This window comes from Sorex araneus, chromosome 3, assembly GCF_027595985.1.
Source record: "Sorex araneus isolate mSorAra2 chromosome 3, mSorAra2.pri, whole genome shotgun sequence".
Classification (NCBI taxonomy): domain Eukaryota; kingdom Metazoa; phylum Chordata; class Mammalia; order Eulipotyphla; family Soricidae; genus Sorex; species Sorex araneus.
In genome coordinates, this window is record NC_073304.1 from 48706982 (window position 1) to 48731794 (window position 24813).

The following is a 24813-nucleotide window of genomic DNA, read 5'->3' on the forward strand; positions in this document are numbered from 1 at the left end:
GTCAGTTTAATAAATTGCATTATTATTAAACTTGTCAGTAAAAATGCCAAGAAACCATACCACAAAACCCATGTTCAAACAGGCCAAAATCTAAATTTCATTTATAATTTTACTAAAGTAATCTGACTTTATATGAAACTAATAATACACATGATGCTTTCTATTGGGCCAAATAGACTACTTAGAAAATTTAAATACTTTCAGAATTACACAAACTATGCTATAATTCATACTGACAACTAAAATGCTTGCTTCTTAATTCAAAATTTTATTGTCTCTGGTTTTACAGTTTTATCTTAAATGCCTCTTTTGTTCTTAATATCAAAGAATATAGGTCTGATGTTAGGTTTTAAATTTAAATAGAAAAATATTCTGCCAGAATTATCTAACTATATTACGTATCTCAAGACTCATTAGAATTGAAATAGAACACCAGTGTGTTAATTCTGATCCCAAATCAGTCACCTAAGACTAGTGAACGTTTTTAACACAATGTCTATTAATCTTTTTAAGTGCCTTTACTCACTTTAGGACCCATTTGTCTTTATTAACTCATGTTGGATGTAAGAGCCATGAGCTGACATCATGGTCACAGGCAAGGGCAGAGTGATCCAAACATACCCTCCTATAAATCATGGAGAGAGAGTGCCCAGAGGTTTGGGCAGTGACAGGAATGAGTGGACATGCTGCCTTGCATTTACTGCGTTCATGCACGCAACCTGTTTATGGTTCAGGGACCTCAAATGTGTAGGTAGAGAGCACATTTACTCTTAGCAAAGTGCTAGTGATAACTTCTCAGAAATGGCACACTTTCCTCAAATGTGGTGTTGTTCAAACACCACTAAAAGAAATGACAGTCTATAAACCTTCAAAGAAGATGACTCTATATAATGCCTTCCCAAACTCCATAGCTCTCAAAGTGAAATATTTCATTCATCTGTACCAGAAATTCTTGGGGAGTTTTATTGTTTCCATTTGGGAAATAAAACAAAGCCTTCCTCCTAGAAGTCGGCACAGGACTTCCCTCGGAACACCATCACTGGCCTGCAGACTAAAGCAGCAGTGCAGTGCAGGGTCAGCATGCGGTCCCCTGCATCAGAGCCCAGCTACACCACCTACCCCCCAGGAAACTTTGCTGTGTTTCTGCTTCTTCGTCTACAAAACAGAAATAATAATTTACCTATCTTCTGGGATTGCTGTGCACATTAAAGGAGAGAATACATGTAAACCTTTTATTCCACCATTCCATTCAGGAATTTTTTCCTTACTGAGTGTAGAAGACAAACTTGCTTCTCTTATATGAACTTTCCTACACTTCTGTTAACTTTGACAGGGCAATTTTTTAAGTAGCAAAGTTTACAATACTATTACTATTTACGCTGCAGGCATGTAATGCTATTTAACCATGTTCCTCACCAAAGTACCAGTATCCCTCCACCACTAACCCTTGGGTCTCTTATAGGCCATCTTTCCCTTCCCACTATCCTCTATCCCTTATTGGGAAACTCAGTTCTTTTGGCAGCCTTAGAATTTTCATCAGCCATACCCCACTCTCTTGCTCTTTCTTTATATTCACATATGAATATGAGTGAGATCATCTGGTACATATATTTGAATTTCTCCTTCTGACTTATATTACTTAACATGTCATCCTCTAGTTCCATACAAATTATAGCAATTTGCAAGGTTGATTTTTTTCCTCATATTTGAGTAGTATTCTGTTCTGTATCACTTGTATCACTTGTCATCCCATTGATCTTCGATTTGCTTGAGCGGGTGCCAGTAATGTCTCCATTTGTACCTGTCTCGTGCTAGTGTAGCCCAATGGTATCTGCTCACTCCAGGAATACGAAGAGCCTCAAACCATTCATTCAGGGTTTTGACAAAGAAATCTGACAATCTCGTAGGTGGGCGGCCATGTGGTCTTTTGATGTCCCATGGAATCCAGTCCGTAACAGCTCTAGTCCAGCAGTTGTCTCTAAATCACATTATGTGTCTGGCCTATCTGATTTTTGATGCTTTGGCAAACGAGACAGCGTCCCTGATTCTTGATCATCAATGAAGGTCAGAACTCCAAATTCCTTCTCTCACTTGAGTGAAATGTGATATTCCAAGCATAGCTCTTTTTGAGTCCGTGTTGTGTATATATACCACAATTTCTTTATTCACTCATATATTGATGGGCTCTTATAGTCTTTTTCTTAACAGAATTACAGACTTGTGGTTACATTTCAGTCATACAATGTTCAAGTACCCATCCTTCCACCAGTGCCCATTCTCCATCACAGTGTTCCCAGTATCCTTCCTGCCACCCCCACTCTTTCCTACCCCATGCCTCTGTGGCAGTTTGCATTCCCTCTTACACTCTCTTGGGTGTTACGGTTTGCAATACAGGTACTAAGGGGCCATCATGTTTGGTTCATAGTCTATTTTCAGCACTCGTTTCCCATCCCAAGCAAGCCCTCCAACCATCAGTTACTTGGTGGTCCATTCTCTATCCCAGCTGCTTTTCCCCCCAGCACATGAGACTGACTTGGAGTGATCTTCCTGGCCCTTATCTCTACTATCTTTAAGTGTGGCCTCCAGGGCTCTTATATTCTTTCTAGCTCTTACATGTAATACTGAAATGAACAATGGTGTAGATGATGAGGAGTGGAACTCCTGGATTATAATATGACTCTATTTTCAGTGTTTTGCAAAGTCTCCATATTGTTTTCCATCGAAGTTGAACAAGTCTCCAACACTGAAGGAGAGTTTTATTTCATCACATCTCTGTTTTTGTTGTTTATTTATTGGGGTGGGCACACCTGGCTGTGATCAGGTCTTACTCAGAAAGCACTCCTGGCAGGCTCAGAGGACCATTTGGGATGCTGAGAACTGAACCTAGGTCAGATTCATGCAGGGCAAGTGCTCTCCCTGCTGTACTATCTCTCCAATCTTTTCAACATATCTGAGAGCCATGGTTGTTTCTTACCTTTTTTATGTAGGTCAAATATATAACTGGTGTGAGGTGATATCTCATAGTTATTTTTCGAGTAGTTATTTTGACCTATAGCTGAAAAATTAAAAATTAATATTTAAAGATATGAGATATAATTTGAACTAACATGACCCTAAAAAATAGAAGATATTTGAAAAGTTTGGCATAGCAAACTACACTTGGGGGGTTTAAATGAAAGCCAAATTTCCACCAGACCCTTTGAGAAAGTTAGTAAAAGAAGCCTCCCTCTTATAGCTAAGAGGAGTATTTTAATCCCAGACTTGATTTTACAGCTTGAAATGATGCTAATAACTAGAATTCTGATCAACTCAGGAGAACTACTTTGGGAAAAGTAAGAAAATGTAAAAGTAAGAAAAGTAAAATTAAAAAGTGAAAAAAGTAAGAAAAGTAAAAGTAAAACTGTAAGAAAAATAAAGAATAATCGTTAGTGTCTTGAAATTAAAAACCCAGGGAAAAAAATAAATAAAATAAAAATAAAAAGGATTTGTGATAATCCAAACTTTAATGTTCTTTCATAGAGCCGGCCCAGGCAATCTAATGCTATTCGTTTCCAAAACAAAACAGATAAACTAGTTCAGGAATACATTGGATTCTTATAGACTATTTATCTTACACCAAGGTAAAACAAGGTAACATCACAGCTATTAGAAAATCATTTTTTTTCTAAGATGCCAGCTTTTGTCTTTGCTAATGAGGGTGTAATTTTGTCACATTTTTCTTTTCTATGCAGCATCACTTGGGGTAAATAAGGAAAAGTAGAAAACAATTCTCAGCACTCTGAGATAAATTTCAACACATGCAAATGTCTCTTGGTTTCTTTGTTCTTTCTCACTTTGCTCTTTTTTGCTTATTTGGTTGTTTTTTTAAAATCTAGGACAATATTAAAGTCTAAAGATTAGTGAGTGGTTAGACTTTTTTTCCTGTCCATTTAGTCTTTTAAAGAATGCCTACTGGGGACCGGAGCGATAGCACAGCAGGTAGGGCGTTTGCCTTGCACGCGGGCGACCCAGGTTCAATCCCCGGCATCCCATATAGTCCCCCAAGCACCACCAGGAGTAATTCCTGAGTGCAAAGCCAGGAGTAACCCCTGAGCATCGCTGGGTGCGACCCAAAAAGCAAAAAAAAAAAAAAAGAATTCCTACTAAGGACTTATGTGATATTCACATATTTTAAAGACATGTTATCCCAAAGGCTTTAATTAAGCTTATATTAATCTGTCTATATGAGGAAATTTGAGTTTCTTCCCAGGCACACTACAATTATTACTATGATTCAAGTTAAAGCCAATTTGTGGGGGCTGGAGTGATAGCACAGTGGGTAGGGCGTTTGCCTTGCATGCGGCCGACCCGGGTTTGATTCCCAGCATCCCATATGGTCCCCCAGCATCGCCAGGAGTAATTCTTGAGTGTAGAGCCAGGAGTAACCCCTATGCATCCTTGGGTGTGACCTGAAAAGCAAAAAAAAAAAAGCCAATTTGTGATTTTTTTCATTTTAAAATTGATGAAATGTAGGCTTGCCAGACATGTGACAAAGAAAAAAATACAGACTGACAGGCAAACTAATGCAATAAATAGGGCCTAAGAAATAGTTGATTTATGGTAAGTTATAACTTATAAGGAGAGTTAAGAGAACTCTAACTAGGAGAACCATCCCATGTCTCTAAATGGGTTGCTTAAACTTTTCATACATTTTACTTTAGAGTTGATATGTTAAAATGTATTTTTTTTAAGTTAGGGGGGTTTGTACCATATCATCGTATTCAAGGATGACTCCTTGCAGTGCTCAAGGGACCATATGGGGTGCCAGATCAAATTAGGGTCAGCTACCGCCAAACCTTACCCACTGTACCATCTCTCCAGTCCCTAGATGTATTCTTTTTATAATGAAAAAGGTGGTATGACAAAATTCCCAATGTGTGTTGTGACCTAAAATTAACCCTCCACTTACAAACTATTTGATGCTTCTTTACAAATTGTTAAAATGATTACAAGAAGACTGTTCTCTTCCATCTTTCCATACACGTTTGTTCTCTATTTCTTAAAGTAGGCAATGAATTTATTTTTTTCTCTCCAAATCCTGGGATCTCTGAGACTGCAGAAACTATTGTTTTGTGATAAAACCTAAATTTTGTGCCATTGATTCTGAAAACATGATTTCCCTTCCTAAACTGATCACTTCCAGTTAACTTGTTAAAAATTTGATTTTACTAAATCTGGTCTACTAACTCAAGCACTCAAGCATAGTGTGAGTGTGTGTGTGTGTGTGTGTGTGTGTGTGTGTGTGTGTAGTATCACAGTCTTTTTGAAGTATAAAATAATTGACCTGCTTCACATTCTCAGATCTTATGAATCATGGTTTCCATTTCCTAGGTTGTTCACCATAGAAGTTATTCTCTAAATTACTGTTAAATTAATAACCTTTGCTGGGGTGACTAGCAAGGTTCAGATTTAATTCAATGCATGACACTTCAATTCCAATTTTGGTACAGCACACCAGGTGTTCTACATTAACATTTGTTCATCTAAATGTCCCTGGAGGTATTCCAAATTGTTCTCTCCTGTTGTTAAATAACCAAAAAATGTATTTATGCATTGGTGCGGAAAAGCATCTTAAGCGATTACCAAGAATACAAAAAAGAACAAACAAAATATCCGCCCAATTATTCCCAGAATCAGATTTTGGTATGCTAGGAGCAGCAATGATTTGTTACATAATATCTGCATCTGATGACTCAACTAATCTACAGTTTTAGTCAATGTAAAAGATTCTTATCCCAAAATGGGGAGAAGGCCTATTGATAGTAACTTGGTGATCAAGTCTCCCAAGATCTTAAGGATTGGGGCCCAAAGAGATTATACAGCCAGTAGAATACTTGCCTTGGAAGTCAACTCTAATTTGATCCCTGGCACCAAATCTGGTCCCGCGGCACTGCCAAAAGTGACTCCTTGGCACTGCAAAGAGTAAGCCCTGAGCTATGCCAGGTGTGATCAGCCAAAAAACATAATATTTTAAAATTTAAATAAAGATTTTTAAAGGTCTTGAGAATTCCTGGATCCTCCACTGCCAGGGCCAGGGTTCTCCTGAACTACGCCTCAAATTCACAGTTGGCTCTCCTGTACTGGCAGAAAGTAAGGGGTGGAGCAAGTGCTGTTTTCAAGGTGCTCAACCTTCAAAGAACATGTCAAGTTCTTCAGAAGTTTCAAAACTGTTTCAATCACTATGTCACTAGGTTCCAAATTTTGAAAACTCCACTGTCATTGCTCATGTACACAAGACCTTGCACAGAATCGCTGGTAGGAGAAAGCAATAAAGCCTTAGAAACATCATGATTTCGAAGCTATTTCTAAAAACAGGTCATCCTTGATATATAAACTGGAGATTAAGCTGTAGAGTAAATTTTACAATGACTGTACCCATCAAGTTCTGCGTTTGATAGATTGTTATGGACTGGAAATTCATCCCCCATGTGAAATATTTTCCTTGTGGATGATGTCTTTTCAGTGCTCTAGCATATCAGAGCAAAGTAGTTGACTCCCCTCCAATTAAGGTAGGAATTGCGACAACAAACTTGGAAAAACACAGCACAGTAGCTCAGGAATGGACCCCATTCCTAAGGACACTATGAGGTATTCTGTTCAGATTCTGCATGCACCCCAGGACAGCTACTTAGATTCGCCATATATTTATCAGGGAGGTGTTTATGGTACTAAGTTACTGATGTGTTTGCAACTCAACAGAAACCAAAGTTACACTGATTTCTGTTTAGCTTCCTCTCCAGTCCCAGCGACCCCCATCCTACAGCTGGAAGAGTGTTGTACCCACAACAACAGTGCTACACTGTCCTGGAAACAGCCCCCTCTGTCCCCAGTGCCTGCAGATGGGTATATCCTGGAGCTGGATGACGGCAGTGGTGGTCAGTTCCGGGTGAGTCAGACCCAGTCCTTGTTAAACCAAAACCTATAACTGACTCCAACCATCGCCGTGGAGTCTCAAGCCAGCCTTGTACCTCTTCCCAGGAAATACCCCCCCAGAAGGTACCGTCAGAGCCAGACCGCAAGACTCTGACTAGAAATTGCTTTTCCTAAGAGAAAGTATATGCAGTTCTGCCAGCTCTGGTATTCGTGCAGCATTCAAATAAGAACGCTACCTCTTCACCATGTGCCTGTGCCCAGGTCTCACCTATGGAGCCTGCAGGCGCTCACTTGTAAATTTGGATGAGAGTAATAACAGCTACCTCCTACAGCTGTTGCTGCCATTCCAGACCCCAGTCTTCTGAGCACCCCACTGGAAAGTTGGTGTTTTATGGCTGTGCTTTGAATGCAAATTATTCTTACCCATTACATCAGCATAATGTTGCAAAGTGCAATGATAAAGAGTAAAGTAAATAACTAATCTATGCTAAAGATACATTCTGCTAGGATTTATTTTAAGCCTTTGAAATGTCATGCTTCCTCCTTCCCCTGTTTCCTCCCCCTTCCCTCTGTGCTGTACTGAAGCCTGAGTTCCTGTAATAGCTCAGAAGGTAGTCTGCATGGCAGTTTTGTGACAGGATAGAGAGCACCCCCACTCACATTTTCAGGCCTGGTTTTTTACAAATTAAACTGGTAAATAACTCAGAAGGTATAATACACTGTAAATCTATCACTAAAACTTTATTAGTAATAATTTTATTACTTATTACTAAAGTTATTACTAATTAGTGTAATCATACCTATGAGCACTCAGTTTTGATATTTTAAAGCCCCAATTACTAATTCATTACCACCATTCATTTAGTTCCTAGGCCCTTGTTAAATACAAGGCACTATACTAGTTAGTTTGCACATATGACCTTATACAACCCTCATAATAAGGTGGATATTCTTCTAACAAGTAAGGAAGCTGAGGCCAAAAGGAGTCAATTAAATGGTCTAATATCTCACAGAATTCAAAACCAGATCAGGCTGACATGAAAGGGTTTGCCAACGCGGTCTTCCTAACGTGTCATAAAGATTCCCACTAAGTGCTGGCCTGTTATTTGTTGACCCTCAGGAAGTCTATGTTGGGAAGGAGACAATGTGCACAGTGGATGGTCTTCACTTCAACAGCACATACAATGCTCGAGTCAAGGCCTTCAACAAAACAGGAGTCAGCCAGTACAGCAAGACCCTGGTCCTCCAAACGTCCGAGGGTAAGGCCCTTCAGCAGTATCCCTCAGAGCGAGAACTGCGAGGCATCTAAGTGGTTGGCAAGGCCGGAGGTAACCCCACCACTGCCCACATTCTGAAGTGTTTCCATGACTTGCTCTGCATTCTGGCACGGAGCTGCTGTTCCTCTCCTGCCTTTAGAGAGCCCATGGTATGTGGATGTGATCCAACCAAAGAGTCCGCAGCGGCAGTTCAAATGGCTGGGCCGTCGGCTTCCTTTGATAACCCTCTAAATAAGCTGCAGTTGAAGAAGCTGAAAAAAATGAAGGCCTGAATGTGCCCCTGGTGTGTGAGACGAATGTATCTAGGCTCTAGGGCAGGCTCCCATGCTCCACGATACACATCATTTGCCAGTTTTGCCCAAATGATTCTAAATTGCTCTGTAGTGCTTGTTTCTTCTTGAGGGTGGGGACCTGCTTCTTTTCAACTGTGGATTTGTCTAACGGAATGTGTTTCCCATGAGTACAGGGTGCTAGATTTATTCAGAAAGGGCCATTTGGCTACTCGTGGGCTTAACCAGCACAGACTGCTTCTATTTCACAACCCAAAGCTGAGGCCGGCAACTCCAGGATTGAGGCTTCCTGTGGGCACCAGACAGGAAGAGACCAGCCACTCCTTGTTGCTTCACCATTCTCATCATGGCTAGTCCCATGAGGCTCGGGTAGGCTGCCTCAGGCCACTGTATGCATGGTCTGTCTCTAGAGATCTTTACTTCATCTTGGCTCTACTATAAACATTCTCCTCATCAAAGGCAAGCCATCTATCTTAGAAGAGGGGCTTGAATTTGATGATGAGTACAATTTCTGAGGTGTTTAACTTGCTAATTTTTGAAAGCAATTGCAGCACATGAAATTATCCCCATGAAGAAGTGTTTGTGATCAGGTGCCAAAGCATTTTCAGACCTTCTGGGAGTCATTTTAATCCTAGATGTCAGCCCCACCCCACCAACATTAGCCATAGACTCCCTCTGCAAAACTGATGCTGTTGATTGTGTCCAAGTTCAAGACATTAGTGGAAAGAGCTGTGGCGGTGTGTCTCCCTGCCTCCTAGAAACCCTGGCATGTGCCAATCACCCTTGAAATGGTTCACATGGTTAAAAACAAGCACAACTTTCAACCCCACAGTGAGGCCCCTGGCCATGGAAACCATGGCTGGGGAGTCTGTGAGCAGTGCTCTTCAAAGAGAAGGATGTGATGAAGGGGAAATGTCCACATGTCTCATACCTGTTCAGGTACCAGGGATAGCAAGAGTCTCCTCTGGAATGGTCATTTTAGAACTTCTCTCTGGGATGATAAATCAGCTTGAGAGAGTTGCCTTTGTCCCCTACATTCCATGCTAAATGTGAAAACCCTCCAACAGATTTTCTACATGGAGAAAGTCCTGGGTGGTGGTGACCTCTGTCTCACATGGGCACAAGGCAGTGTGACTGAAAAGGGAAGTGCATGTGTCAGGCAGGAGGGAACTCATAGTCATGCCGCTAACATGTGTCATCAGCTATACAATAAACTATTTCTATCCATCATACTTCATGGAAATCATACTAATATCACTCCACTCAAATCAGTTAATAGCATAGGAGCCTGAGCACTTACGTATCTCTTCTCATCCTACAGGAGGATGTAGTTTCTCAGTTTCTCTAAATGTTTGTAAGATCATGGTGTCTAATAAATGACAGGGTTGGAACTGCGATCCTTAGTATCACAGGCACAGAACTGGGGGAGAAGGGACGGATTTTCTGAAAGATTAATGGAACAAGTCCTCTTTCAACAATGAAACTGTACTGTAGAAATTCATTTCCTCCATGAATTTTATATATTGTGTACAAATATAAGGTATGTAACGCAACACAAAGAAAGTCCTCTCATCCTGTAGTTATCAGTGTTCTCTGTTACTGCACAGAAGTGATTTACTCATGATGAAATAAAGTTCACACACATACTTTCTCCATAACTTTGGTTTGTTCTATTTGTTTCTCCCTCATTTTGATTCATTCAGTGAGACAAGATTTAGAAAGAAAAGAAAATTCAATGAATGGCAGCTTATTGTTTTTTTTAAGAAGATTTGGTCAATTTCTAACAAAGAAAGCCTATAGAAAATATTTAAAAGAATTATATCTCTTTGTGTTCTAGAAATCAGTGAGAGAATGTCTTTGACAGTTTTATACATTAACTGAACTTATATTTTATTCATCTTATTTTCCACCATTCTTGAAAGGAGACTTACTTGGAAAATCAAAAGACTTTCTTTTGATGCTATTAGGAATAATATAGGGGTTCTCCTTGACTTTCTATTGAAACAAACTCCTTTGCTTTCTTCTTAGCAAGAGTTAAATCTTTCCAAAATTGGAAACAAAAAGTATCTATCTCAGAAAGGCAACGGTTTTTAAAGGAGAACAAATTTCACTTGTTTTACAGGCATTTAGTTGAGCCTTAGATCACCTTTCACTTTTATTTGATCACAAAGTTTTTGCTGCTGACCTAAAGGCAAACTTATGCAGGCGAGATCACATATTCACACTGTGATAAATTCTGATGGCTTTTTCAAAAGCAAATTGATTTGTCTGTTGATGGGGCATGTTTGCTTTGAGAGCTGCTGGGGCCTGTGGGATCAGAGAGCTTCCAGTCTGAGAAGAGAGGCAGACCTCCTGGGGGGACCCCAGACAGTGCAGGCTTACAAAGACAGGCCAGAAAGAAGACACAGTTTGGATAAAGTAATCGATCGGAAAACACAAAGAATTTAAAGTAAGTAAATTCAATAGAAATTATAAAGAATGTGCAATGAAAATAGAAGAGGAAAGGGAAGCACATCATTACATGAGTCCAAGATTGCTTAGTTCTCTGAAAGCAAATTTCTTGGGGACGGACCTAAGACAACCACTAAAGACTACCCTGTTATTACCAGTGTTGTAAATTAAGGTGTCTAAAATAATTTGTTTAAAGACCAGTTGCAAGTGCAAGAGTGATAGTATAGCAGATAGGGCTTGTACACAGCCTTGCACACAGCCAACCCAGGTTCAATCCCTGGCATCTCTTATGGTCCCCCTCCCCCGAGATGCCAGGAGTAATTCCTGAGTGCAGAGTCATTCACTGAGCATCGCTGAGTGTGACCCAAAAAGTTAAAAAAAAAAAAAACAACTAAATCAACCATGACTTAAGAAATAGTAAGCAACTGAAGATATTACTGAAAATGAAAAAATAAGGCCTGCCCCTGTGATTGTATTTCTCTCAAAAGAAATGCATGCAGCAGTCATCCTGACTGTAGTAGTCTTTGAGCCTGCCAGCAGTCTTTGCAACCATCTGTGAGAGCACCTGCTGAAAGCATCCAGTAATGAGGCCTTCTTAAGACATCATGTTCTCAGGCTCATTATGTGTCTGAGAGACTCTACTTCAAAACTCTTTTAAAAAAATGCCAAGGTGAGAACAGGAAAGGAACAGTTTGCTTATTTTTTCTTATTTTTCTCTATGGATCTAAACAAACAGTATCTTTTTTTTAATAATTAGAAAGGATAATGAAATAGACCAAAGTATTGTTCCTGAGACTCAGACAACTCCATGAGCTAAGTAGCTGAAATGAGAAAGCCGTTTTGTTTCATTTTGTTTTGTTTTGTTTTGTTTTGTGGAAATTTAGCAGTGTACAGGGAATACTCCTGGCTCTGCATTCAGGGATCACTCCTGGTGGGGATTGAAGGACCATATGAGATGCTGGGGATTGAACCCAGGTCAGCCATGTGCAAGGCAAGTTCCTTACCTGACTACTCTCTCCAGCCTAAGAAGGCCTCTTTCTAACTGTCCTCTGATCTTAAGCCAAGAATCACTTCACATAGACTTCATCAGGGCACTTCTAATACTGAGGATGACAACAAAGCCAACCTAACACAATTTCTTTTTGAAGGGAGGGAAGGAAGGAGGGGCACGTGGATGTCTTCGGGGGCTATGCCAGGCAAAGTGTTTGAGTGTCACTTCATGGACCATGTGCTGGAGGTGAAATTCAGGACTCTCCTGTGCAAAGCATGTGCTCTAGCCCCTTGTGCTATCTCCTAGCTCTTTCTCAAAAAAATTTTTTTTAATTTATTCTATTATTGAATCACCATGTGGAAAGTTACAAAGCTTTCAGGTTTACGTCTCAGTTATACAATGCTCGAACACCCATCCCTTCACCAGTGCACATTCCACCACCAAGAATCACAATATACCTCCCCCCCACCCCGCCAGCTCCCCAGCCCCCACCCCACCTGTGTAACTGATAAATTTCACTTTACTTTCACTTTACTTTGATTACATTCAATATTTCAACAAAAAACTCACTATTGTTGTTTGGAGTTTCTCCCCCCAAAGTCAGAGACCTGCTGAAAAGGAAGCATTTGATAATTTGTTTTCCATTGCTGAAAATGAAGAGATATGAGGTTGAGCGGCCGCACTAGTGGCTGCATGATTTTGGATTTCTGTATTTTAGTATTTTAGTAACTAAGTACAGTCCTTCTCAAAATTTTAAGCAAAAAAAAATATATATATATATCTGGGAAAAATTCTTAGGACATAACTATTGAACTTTTTTTATTTTTAAAAGCTGTTGATCTGCATTTTCATATTGATTTCCAGATAGAGTTTATAACAGAAATGTATGAGCCATTCCATTTTTATATCACCTTAATCCCTTCTTTGAGTTTAATTTCTACTAATAAAATCTCTTCTAAAAGTAAAAATTGTTTCTATGGAAATGGAGGGAAAGTACAGCATGTAGGCATTTGCCTTGCATGTGGCCAACTAGGGTTCTATACCCAGCATTCAATCTCCATCACTCCATATGGTCCACTGAGTCTTCCAGGAGTAAGGCTGAGCACTGCTGGCCCAAAAACCAAAGAAAACAAAAAAATGGTTCTAAAAGAAGGGTTTTGAGGGGAAGGTCTTCCAGAAATGCTTAGGAACATGGAGTTAATCTAGATCTTGGTTTCCTAAATTGTGGATCTTGACCCTATATGGGATCATGTAATTGAATGTGGGAGTTGTTTTTAAATAAATTTAACTAAGATTTAACATCAGTAAATGTTTGATTTGTATACCTATTTTGTGCACAGAGCGATAGCACAGCGGGTAGGGCATCATTTGCTTGCACGCGGCTGACCCAGATTCGATTCCTCCATCCCTCTCAGAGAGCCTGGCAAGCTGCCAAGAATATCCCGCCCACACAGCAGAGCCTGGCAAGCTACCCATGGTATATTCCATATGCCAAAAACAGTAACAACAAGTCTCACAATGAAGATGTTACTGGTGCCTACTCGAGCAAATCGATGACCAATGGGACGAGAGTGCTACAGTGCAGTGCTACCTATTTTGTATGCCTCTATATCCAGACCATGTGAAAATTTTCTTGGGGTGAAAAGGAGTTGAGAGAGGAGAAAGTTTAAGAAACCCTGATCTAGCCTATACTTCATAAGGCAATAGTGGGCCAGATGATTAGGTGCTTTATAGTAGCAATGGAGTGCTGCTTGGATCCAGAAGTGCAGGGGACCATCAAATCTATATCAGGTGGTACTGGGTATAGTTTAAAAGTCACAAGGGTACCAAGGCCATTCCAGAAATATTTGGGGAACCATGTGGTGCTGGGGATTGTACTCAGGGCCTGGAGCATGCAAAGCATGCACTCTATCCTTTAAAGAAGGCTTTTTGAACTAATATTTTCAACAGAAATAATATTCTGATGGTTTTACATCTAATAGCTACATAAAATAAGCTACAGCATATAGCAGGAGAAATGAAAAAGATCTAAAGAGGAGGGAAGACTTCTCAGAAAAGAGAGAACATATGCAAGGCAAAAAGATGTGTATAAAGCATTCAATTCAAAATCTGCCCTCAGCTGCTTAGGAAAGGGAAACTTCATTCACTCAAAAACATGTGTTGAGTATCTTGATTTTGTTAGACCTTGAGCTGGGACCAGGGTCACAGACATGCATGATGCAGGGCCCTGCCACAGGCAATGCTCCTCCTGCTCCTGAATTTCTCGGCACTCACTCAGAAAACCTAATCCTATTCCTCCACCTCACCTCTCTAGAACTTAGCTATCCATTCAGCAATCTGGTCATCTTATAATCAAGATATCATTGATGATGATTGTAAGGAAATAGGACAGAGTTAAGACATAGATGCTCTGTGCCATGCCCTCGGAGCCCCTGAGACACTTCTGGTGAATTTACATGCATTTTTGCAAAAAGCACAACAGACAATAGGCATAGAATTAGATAAATGAAAAAGGATTGATATGGAACTGAGTTAAGATGGTTTCCAACAGTGAGGCTAAGAGGTAAATGAAAAAAATTAAAAAAACAAAAATCAAAGGAGCATTCTGTCTAACATAATATGACCTGAGTTTAAAAGTCACAAGGTATATAACATGTTTGAGAAATATTTTAACACATTTAAAAGTCAATATACTTATTTTATTTCAAATTCTTGGTGACTATGCATTTTATATATACATATACACACACACACATATATATATGTCAGTGAATTATAAGTTTATAACATGAAATTAGAAAAACCCAGTTTTGTATTGGTTCAAACTTATAAAAACTTTCTTCATTGTATATGAAAAGATTCCAAGAGAAATAAGAGCAAACAAGTATTCTTAGAATGCTAAAATACAAAGAAAGAATTGTAAAAATAACTATTCCATTTCACCATAAGATTCTCTATGGGCGTATGGGGAAATAGGAATTTTTTTGCTCACCCTAAGACAATTATAGGGTTTCAGACTACACCTCCTGTGCCCCCTTGCCAAGGTCCAACCCTCTCTATGTCAGTTGCTGCATGTCCCAGATTTACCTCTGTAACCTGATACTGTGACAGGCTACCACAAATTTAGTAACTGAAGACAAAACAAATTTATTGCCTTAGAGTTCTGGAATATAGAATAGGTTATAGAATAGATTATAAAAAACAGACTAAAATAAAATGCTAAGAAGGACTCACTTATGCTGACAGTGAAGTGTGAACAGGGCTGCATTCCTTCAGTCATTGGAAGATAGAATTTGCTCTCTTTCCTTCCCTAGCATCTAGAAACCTTGTATATTCCTTGGTTCCTGGCCCTTTCCTACACTTTCAAAGCCAACAGCAAAGCATTCTCTACATTCTTCTTTTTTTTTTAAATAATTTTAAAAGTGATATTTATTTGGTTTTATAAGAATATTAACTAGGGGCAAATGACAGATGCTTTTTGGGGGATTTATTTGTTTGTTTATTTATTGAATAACCATGAGATATAGTTACAAAGCTTTCATGTTTGAGTTTCAATCATACAATGATCAAACACCCATACCTCCAACAGAGTACATTTTCTACCACCAGTGTTCCCGGTATCCCTCCCAACCCCCCCATCCCACCTCCTACCCCTGCCTCTATGTCAGACAATTTCCCCCTTTCTCTCTACTTTGGGGCATTATGGTTTGCAATACAGGTACTGAGAGGCCATCATGTTTGGCCCTTTATCTACTTTCAGCACACATCTCCAATTCCAAGCGATCCCTCCAACCATCGTTGACTTTGTTATCCCTTCTCTATCCCAGCTGCCTTCTCCCCACAGCTCATGAGGCAGGCTTCCAACTGTAGAGCAATATTCCTGGTCCTGTCTCTACTGTGCTTGGGTCCACACTCTTTCTGACTCTAATTCTCCTGTGTCCCGTCTATTTGCAATTCCCTGGATAATGCAGGATAATTTAGCCATCTCAAAGTCTTTCATTGGCATCTTTAGAGTACATTTTGCTTTATAAGGTAAATTCATAGATTCTGAGGATAACACAGACACTGAGAAAAGGGCAGATGCTTATGCTCTCTCCCATATTTTAAGGAGGAAATTATTCTTGCTATAACTATCATTATTATCCTACTCGTGCTTGTGCGCACACGCGTTTATGTGTGTGGTTGTGTTGTGTGTGTGTGAGTGTGATGCGGCAAACCTGGCATTGCTCAGGGCTTGTTACTGCTCTGCGCTCAGGGATCACTCCTGGTGGTGCTCATGGGACATATGGGGTGCCAGGGATTGAACTTGGGTTGTCCACATGCAAAGTAAAAACCCTACCCACTGTACTGTGTGCTCTGGTCCCTGTCGTCTTCTCCTAGATGCAGGAAAGCAGCTTCTGAGAAGTTCACACATCAGACTGAGCTTTCCAGACACTGCCCCTGGGAGTTGACACTGGAACAGGGATGTTTGTACTCTCTAAAACAAGGGGAAATGGAGCTGGAGAGAGAGCACATTGCTGTGTAGGGCACTTGTCTTGCACATGGCTGACCTAGGTTCTACCCCTAGAACCCCATATGATCCCCTGAGCCAGCCAGGAATGATCCCTGAGCACAGAGCCAGGAGACCCTGAGAACTGGTGGGTGTGGCCCAAACACTCAATAAATAAATAGTTAAATAAAATAAAGGGTAAATAAATAGTTAAATAAAATAAAGGGAGGGAAGAAGGAGATTGTCCTGTTTGTCTGCTCAGTACCAGGAAACTTGTTACAATGAAGCAGCATCGCATAGCTGCCTCCTGTGTTTAATCAGACACTAGAAATAGGACCTTAGCATTCAAAGAACCCTGTTTGTTCAGTTGAAAAGAGCAGTCCTGTTTTCAGAAGGAGGTTAGGAGCAGTTGGCATTTTTAGCCTCGGGTTCCATCCTTTTATCACTGCTCTGTGTTTCCCTTACCTCCCCCAGCCCTTGTGTCACCTAGAGAGGCTCTTCTCTCAGAATGGTGCCAGTGGATGCTCTTGACTGGTCCAAGCCACACCTTTAAGGTTCTTAAAAGACACTACCCAAAGAGGTTTGGAACTCAGGGGTCATCTCAGGTAGAAAGCAGCTATTTATTCACAAGATCTCAACTCTAAGGAAAAGTGGTCATCAGTGATTTTTTAGAGAATCGGCTTTGATAAGACTGTAATTTTCATTGTTCTACCTCCAAGTCTTTCTATATGGCAATCAAACAACTGGGATTCATGAAATCAAATCTTAGGAGTCGCTTTCTAAAAGTGAACACAGAGGTGTTATTCAGAAAGATGATGTGACTTTGGCCCAAGAAATGCTCTGCCACACTCCCCCACTTTATGTGGTAGCTCTGTTCTCTCACTAATCAAATAACTGAAAAAATACTAAGTGGCACAGATAGACATATCATCAAATGTAGCTCTGCAAAATTTCTTTGCAGATATTTTATAGTGTTTAGAGTAAGCACAACTACTCCATACTCTGAAGTACAGTGTTTGGGTGTTTTTCAGGGCCTCATGCACATAAGACTTGTGCTCTACCACTGAGCTTAACCCCAGTCCAGTACTGCATTCTTAAATCCTGATTTATTGAGACACCCCACCTCACCAGAACCTGATTTCACGTCAGTAGAACAACAGGTCGCTCACTCCCTATGGCCAAAATCCCGAAGGGGAAGATGATGCATTTGCCTTTTGATCCCACGATCTACGGTATTTAGAGAATTGGAGACTAATATAGTTCAGGGTTTAGAGAATGATTTAAGTCATCTACGTAAACTTTAGACACCCTGGGGTACACAGGAATATCCCCCTTGACCTATGGCAGAAACCTTACTGTTTGAACATTTCCAAAAGTGTTCAAAATGAGCCTCAGTGGCCTTGTCCACCATCCTGAGATCTAATCTTGCCTGGTCCCCTATCCTGTTTGGCTCAGTTGATGAAATGACTTCGATGTACCCCTTAATCTCTCTGGACTTGTTTAGAGGGTATTATTTTTGTCTCTATAACTATGGGCCTAGAGAAGATATCCTAAGTACGTTACTGTGAGTATCTCTGCCTTTTGTGATTTCTCACTTCAAAATTACCACTGAAAAGACCGTCTTTATGGCTCTGGTAATAGAATACATGTTTGAGACAGTTAAATCCCCAGTACCTCATTTTGCCTCTGACACTATCACATGTGTCCCTGGTGGGGTCCCGAACCTCTAAGTGCATCCTAAGCAGTATCCTTCGGGATTCTGCACCAAACCTTCAGTCTGAGCATATCCAGGGAGTAGTCCCAGGCACCCAAGAGCCACCTCTGCCAGCACTACTGGATGGGATGTGGTCCATATTTTTTAAAAAATTCACACTGAAAGCTGTTGACTATTTCAGAGGTGCTATGTACCAACAACAGACACCTCTGTCTCCTGAAAAATTGTTTTGTTTTGAGGCTACACAAAAGAGTGATCAGGAGCTACTCCCAGATTAATATTCAGGAATTCTCCAGGCAATGCTTGGGAGACCAAGTGGTGCTGGGCATGAACTCCTTCTGTCTGCAAAGCATGCTCTCCTACCCTTTGAGTTAATTCTCCCCTCCTTCCTCACCTCTGGTTTAATATTCTTAACATGTTTTAAAGATCTTTCTGAAAAAACAAAAAATTTCAGCACTTCGCATAATATAGTTGACAAAATAATCATAGAAAGCAGGAACTAAGTGATAGCACAGTAGATTGGGTGCTGACCCACGTTCAATCCCTGGTACCCCATATGTTCCCCCAAGACCCATCATAGTGATTCTAGAATGGAGAGCCAAAAGTAAGTCCTGAGTATGGCTGGGTGTGGCTGAAAAATCAAAAAGAAAGAAAGAAAGAAAACTCACATAACACATTAGAGCTATTTTTAAAAGTGATACATGTATGAAATGTATAGATGATAAAACTCTTATAAATGTCATTAAAATATAACTTCCTAATAATAAACCAGACAATTCAGAGCTTGTATTTTTAACTACCATGCTACCATTGCAGATATTTTCCTTATGCTTCTGCTTTGTTTTACTTGACCCAGAGCATCAGCACTTCCTAGAAATAGTTTAAAGAATATGCATTCCCAGGACCATATTCTCCAGGTAGGTAAATCATAAGGGGAAAAAATGGGAGAGTTTGAAATCCAAAGTGAGAGGCATCACAATAGTTTTCAGAACCCCGAAAACAAAATAACACTGTTCATTTTCATTTTGTTAACTTATTTGATATCCCAGGGAACTTCCTGAATTTTTCCATATGTCTAAATTTGACCCAGAGTCTGTGCAGGATGTATTTTGCAGTCAACACTCTGAAGGACAGTTTAGTCCTTTGAAATATTTTATATCTATTTGAACTACAATATTTTTCAGTTATTCAGATGATAGTTTTTTTGAACCCCATGGTACTCTATATTGGAGTGAATGGCTTGGTGACATGGCATACAAGCATCCCAGGGGTGATACAAGGTTGTTCATTTTTCCTTTCTAAAGGAGATTTTCAAGACAGATTTGTTTCTCACTTTTCAACTACAGTTAATGCCACACTTGAGAAAGCTTAAAACACTACTGTTTGTTGTAAATTATGTACTAGTTGCACCTAATTATAATTTTGAATACTTATTAGATCATTTAAGGAACCTCAGCCACCTTCATTATTTCTTTGTCCCTTTCAAACTCTTCCCCACAATAGCAAATTATTTTACAGCTGGCTTAAATTACACTGAAACACATATTTAACGCTGCATGTGTGCAGAGTGCTTCAAGACACATCCTGCTTTACTGTGCTCTGAAATGCAATCATCTCTTTGGATTCATGCCCAGAGCTTCTTGGATCAGGAAATTGTTCACTTACATGCAGGAAGACAAACAAGAATGCTACCAAGACACTGAAAACATTGATAAAGAATCTTTACTTTTCCTCTTTGAATTCCAAAAGTAACATCTCAGAAGCTATATTTCACATTTCCAAAATATTCTGCAATAAAACATCCATAGGAAATTTTACCACTCTATCTTCGTTGAAATTGGTCAAAAAATTCTACTCCCAGAAGTACAAAGATCAATAATAGAGGACCTTAAAATTTTCTAAACCATTATTTTTGTTATGGTCAGTTCTCCTGCCACCATCCTGTTTCCCAACAGATTGATTCTAATGTAAACACATAGATAGTATTCTTTGTTCGTTAATGGACAAATCAAAGAGATAGTGAATCGATGAGCATATAGCACCCAGATATTCTTTATTTGGCTCTAATCCAAATGTTAGTGAATTATAAGTATTACTCTCTAGCCAATCTTTGCATTGATATTGTTTCATTACTTCCGCAGAGGCTCCCTACTCCAAACTCCAACTGAACCCAACTGTAAAGGAAAAGTAATACAGGAAAGGGCAGGAGAACACTTGTTCTCACTGACAGCATTGATGGAACGCATGTGTTGATACATTCCTGCTATAAGCCCCATCCCCATCCTGCAGTTACAGACATGTCTAGAGAGGTCACACCAGTGTTCAGCTGCAATACTCTTTGCCAAGCTGTTTTTGGTTTTTAATTTTTGTTTGTATTTCTGGGAACATGTGCAGTATTCAGGGCTTACTCCTGGCTCTGTACCCAGGGATCACTCCTGGAGTGACCTAAGGAAGCATTTGGAGTGGCAGAGATTGAACCGGGGTCAGCCATGTTCAAGGAGATGCCCTACTCACTATACTATCTCTCCAGCCTTTAACCCAGCAATAGGAGCACTGCATCTGCTAAAACTGGATGAAAATTTGAAATTCTTTTAAGGAGACATTTGTCTTTCTCTAATAATCATCCTGGTTTTAGCTAGATAGAAAACTGCATCATGTACTCTGAAAATAATAATAAAACAATGTACTCTTTCTTCTCAGTCTTCACTAATCGAACATTGATAACTAAGAAACCTCTCCATATCTAAGATTTAGCGAAGAAATAGGATGTACAGCCTTTCTGCCATCTGCAGGCATTACACAGAATACACACATGGAAAGCTGTGTGGCTATGTTGTTCCCAGGATTTACTTTGGTTCTTCACATCTTTGAACATATCTAGAGGGCATGTAAAGAATGATGAGCTTCAGTTCATACTGTTAAAGGAAAGGTTGGAAACAAATCCTGTTTAGTCCAGAGAAGAGATTTTAAAGGGATTGGTGGCTGCCTTTAAATACTTGAAGAACAAGTTGTAGATTTTGTGTAGTCCAGTAGTACCATAGATTTCCTGGAAAGGTCTATTCAGACCAGTATAAGCAATAATGAGTACAAACTGCAGTGACTGCCCATAGGCAATGAGTTATGTGATCTAGTGGATCTCAAGGGAAATCTTAAGGATTGTTCTTCAGATGTTTTGGGCAAACTGTCTTCTCACTAAGATTCCTACAACCTAAGATCGTGTGAAGTGGCAAGGATGACCTGCAGATACTGACTAAACCCTTGAGGAAGGCCATAAAGGAAGGCTCATGTATTCTGAATAGAATCAAATGTTCTTGCTTTGGTAATTTCTTTGGTAACAAGGTAGGGGGGGAAATCTGGAGCTGCTTAGAAAAAATTACCATAGGATGCTCATATGAAGAGCATGAAAGGTCAAAGTTAGAGAAAACTCCAATGGAATGATTAGAGAATGTGCATATGAAATCATTTGCCTTGAGAAAGGGTATGATTCAAGAGTGGTAGAAATGAAACGAAACTGGGGCATCAGTAAAGAACTTATTCTCATATAAAAAAATAAAAAGAAGAAGAATAGCTACTTTCAACTCTTACTCCACTGAGTGGTGTCATCACTGACTCTAAACTCTTCCTTTTGGTGCTGAGAATAGAAAGGTAAGTACAATTCTTGATGAGAGTTGATATGCTCTCCAAAGTCTGGATCCATTACACGTCTCTTCACTGGTTTTAGCATGGTTATTTGAAGGTTCAGTAGACTCCGAAATTTATTTCGCTTTCTGTATTTGTTCTCTTAATTTGTAAAGCAATTGTATTTTCAATTAATGAATAGTTACCAACAGGTAATAAAACAAAGTTCCAAACAAATTCTTGAAAATGAAAACCTTTTTCAACATAAATATAGCTATAAATACCTATTTTTCCTAAAAGAAACTCATTTCAGTTAGGCAGGGTTGTGTTGTTAGATTTTTTCCCCCATTAAACTAAAAGATTAATTTCTCTGTGATGTAATTCTAACAAAAATAATTTCTGATTTATCACTTCTGAGCAAAGTAATAGTCACACATGACTAGTCATCCAAATCACATGAAGTTTAGAAGAAAATGTTGAATGTATTCTTACGGGAAATATAAAGCCTTAAGTTCATAAATAGCAATTTATTTTCTCTGAGATGTGGTTTATACTTTTTTTAAGCAATAAATTTTCCTTAAGAAGAGTCTAAATCTTGAAAAGCTAGCTTTAATATTGTAAATTCTGAAATGAAAATAAGGCCGACTCTTTGCAGTATATTTAACCACTCTGATGTCTTTTTCTGAACTTTCAACTAGGATCATATTTTACACACATGGATTGCAGTTGTTTTTTCTTGAACATCCCCCCAAATGCCATTTTGATAGCATAAGGGTCTATCCATGACAGAGGAACATGCTAAAAGATTCAAATAAAAAAAATATCCCCAGGAACACTCTCTAGCCATCAAAACAAAATTTCTTTTTACAATGAGAAGAAAGTTCCTTGGCTGGTTTTGGATATAAGATATTACTAAATCATAACATTTGTATATTTCTTCAACCATTTTTCTCAAACTGAGTTCTATGAAGTACCCAACTAGGTAAAAAAAAAAGCCACACCTTTCTGATCAGACCACCTTGATGTAACATCAAACCAGTTTTTGTTTGACAAAAAAGAAAGCAACATTAGAAGAGATTTAAAGAAACTACTCACAAGCCTATCTAAAACAAGAGAAAGTAACTAATGAGTCTTTACACTTTTTATCATATTATATATCTGGAAATCTTTTTAAATTTCAATATAAATATAGCTATAAATACTTATTTTTCCTAAAAGACACCAAGTTTAGTTGGACAGGGGTTGTGTTGTTAGATTTAATTTTTTCCATTAAACTAAAACATTATTTCCTACTAGCTATGAAAGTCTTTTTTTCCTACTAAAAAAGGAGACATTTTGCCATCAGTGTACCTCCCCACTAGCCACCATGTCTATTATTAAAGAATCAGAAATGTTGAGTGGTATCCCTAGATTGTGATAAAATTTAGAAACATAGATAAGATTTTTGGCAGGATAATTTATTCAGCCTATTTTCATTTAAAAAGGAATATATATATATATTGTTTAGATATGGGGAAAAAGGAAAAATATGGAAAATCAGCAAAGTTTTTTTAGAAATTGTCTCCTACATAGAAATAGCTAAAAGGCTCTTGTGATACAGATAATAACTTCTAAGATAGTAGAAGAAGGTGCAAAAAAGTATAATCATTTCTTGGTCATCAAGGTATAAAATTTATCTCCGAGGTTTAAACAGAACTCTAAAAATACTTCACTTAATTAAAAGAAAATCTTTATTTTTCTGCCACTAAAATTGGACTGAGGGGCAAGGGGTGGGGGCGGGCACTGGGAGGAGGGATGGAAGCAGGTCTCTGAGATACTAGAGTTGTCCCATGGTTTGTGGTTCTGACCTGCTAAGAAAGCCCTCCCAGCACCATGCTACAGGGCCCATGACACCATTAGAAAGGGTGAGGCTCTTTGCCTAAGCATCCCTCAGGCAGTGTTGGGGGGACCGCACCTGGGGAGGCAGCAGATGTCTGATGTCTAGTTTGCATTGATCTTACATTTAGACACAGACTCAGAAGAACAGACACCCCCTTTTCCAGTGCCTTCGGAAAGATTGCCGCTGCGTAGAATGAGTCCTTTCTCCTCCACCCTTAATCTACAACCCAGCTTTCCCGGGAGATCCTACTTTGATTTGAGATCCTCACCCCACCAGCTGAGCTTGCATTCCTCTTTACAGTCTCTCAATGCACCGGGTGAGCTGAGCACCTCTGACCTTTCCTCTTGATCTTTGTGCCTCATAGGCATCTCTGAAATACCTGTTTTGTTCTTGCCATTCTTGTACGTTGGAGAGGGCCATGGGCTCATCTGTGTCTGTTACCTGCTTCCAGTATGAGGAGCATTTGGATGATGGAGCTTTGTGGCGTTCTTGTTTGTATGGTGTGAAGACCAACCATTGAGCTGTGGTCATTGTTTAATGGCATTGGAAAGTGATCAGTGAAGTTGTTTTCTTTTTTTGCACAAGCTGGTAGCACCATGGATGACACTCTCTGTCATCACATGCAGTGGCACCACACAGCACGGGTGCTTGGCTGAGTGGAGGGGGTGGCCTATGTTTGGAGGTTTGCAATCCTGCTGTATCCAGGAAACCAGCAGTGTCTGGAAGACTGGATCAGTGCATCCAGCCTAAAGTGGTCTGATTAAACATAGACTCAAGAGATCTTTATTTTAAAAATAAAATCAAAACACACGCGCAGCAGAATGCATCCTACAAAGCAGACAAATCAAAGCGGAAGTGAAAGCATTTTCTACAAAAGCCTGTGCTCACTGGTAGGACAGTTGTGCTCATGGCTGATTTTTCTTTCCAAGCCAGGAGGGTCGCAGGAGTACCAGTAGTTGAATTAGAACCCCATATTAATGCCCAAAGTCTGGTCTCCTGCAGTTTTCCCACAGTCTAGTGGATGATGACAGGCTGATTTCAGGGAATTGAACCCGAGTTAGTGTGCAGAGAACTCTGTCTGGCCCATAGAATTTTAAAAGATCTGAGATGCAAACCTGTTTGATCTCTTCAGGACTATATTGTAATCATGGATACATATGGCTCACATTTCACATTCCATAGGTTTCTTTGG

The 24813-nt window shown here is 39.5% G+C and overlaps 1 protein-coding gene across 5 annotated transcripts in view; it reads left to right on the plus strand.

The window, feature by feature from the left end:
• The window catches only part of TRIM9 (tripartite motif containing 9), a 107118-nt gene that overhangs the window by 73432 nt on the left and 8873 nt on the right, over positions 1–24813 (plus strand). For 3 of the 5 annotated variants that reach the window (XM_055131304.1, XM_055131302.1, XM_055131303.1), the window contains exons 6-8: positions 6768–6925; positions 8033–8171; positions 23749–23937. In XM_055131304.1, coding sequence (XP_054987279.1) covers positions 6768–6925; positions 8033–8171; positions 23749–23937 — 486 coding nt within the window. The remainder of the gene's footprint in view (positions 1–6767; positions 6926–8032; positions 8172–23748; positions 23938–24813) is intronic. The other 2 variants (XM_004601734.3, XM_055131305.1) reach the window with 1 other exon arrangement.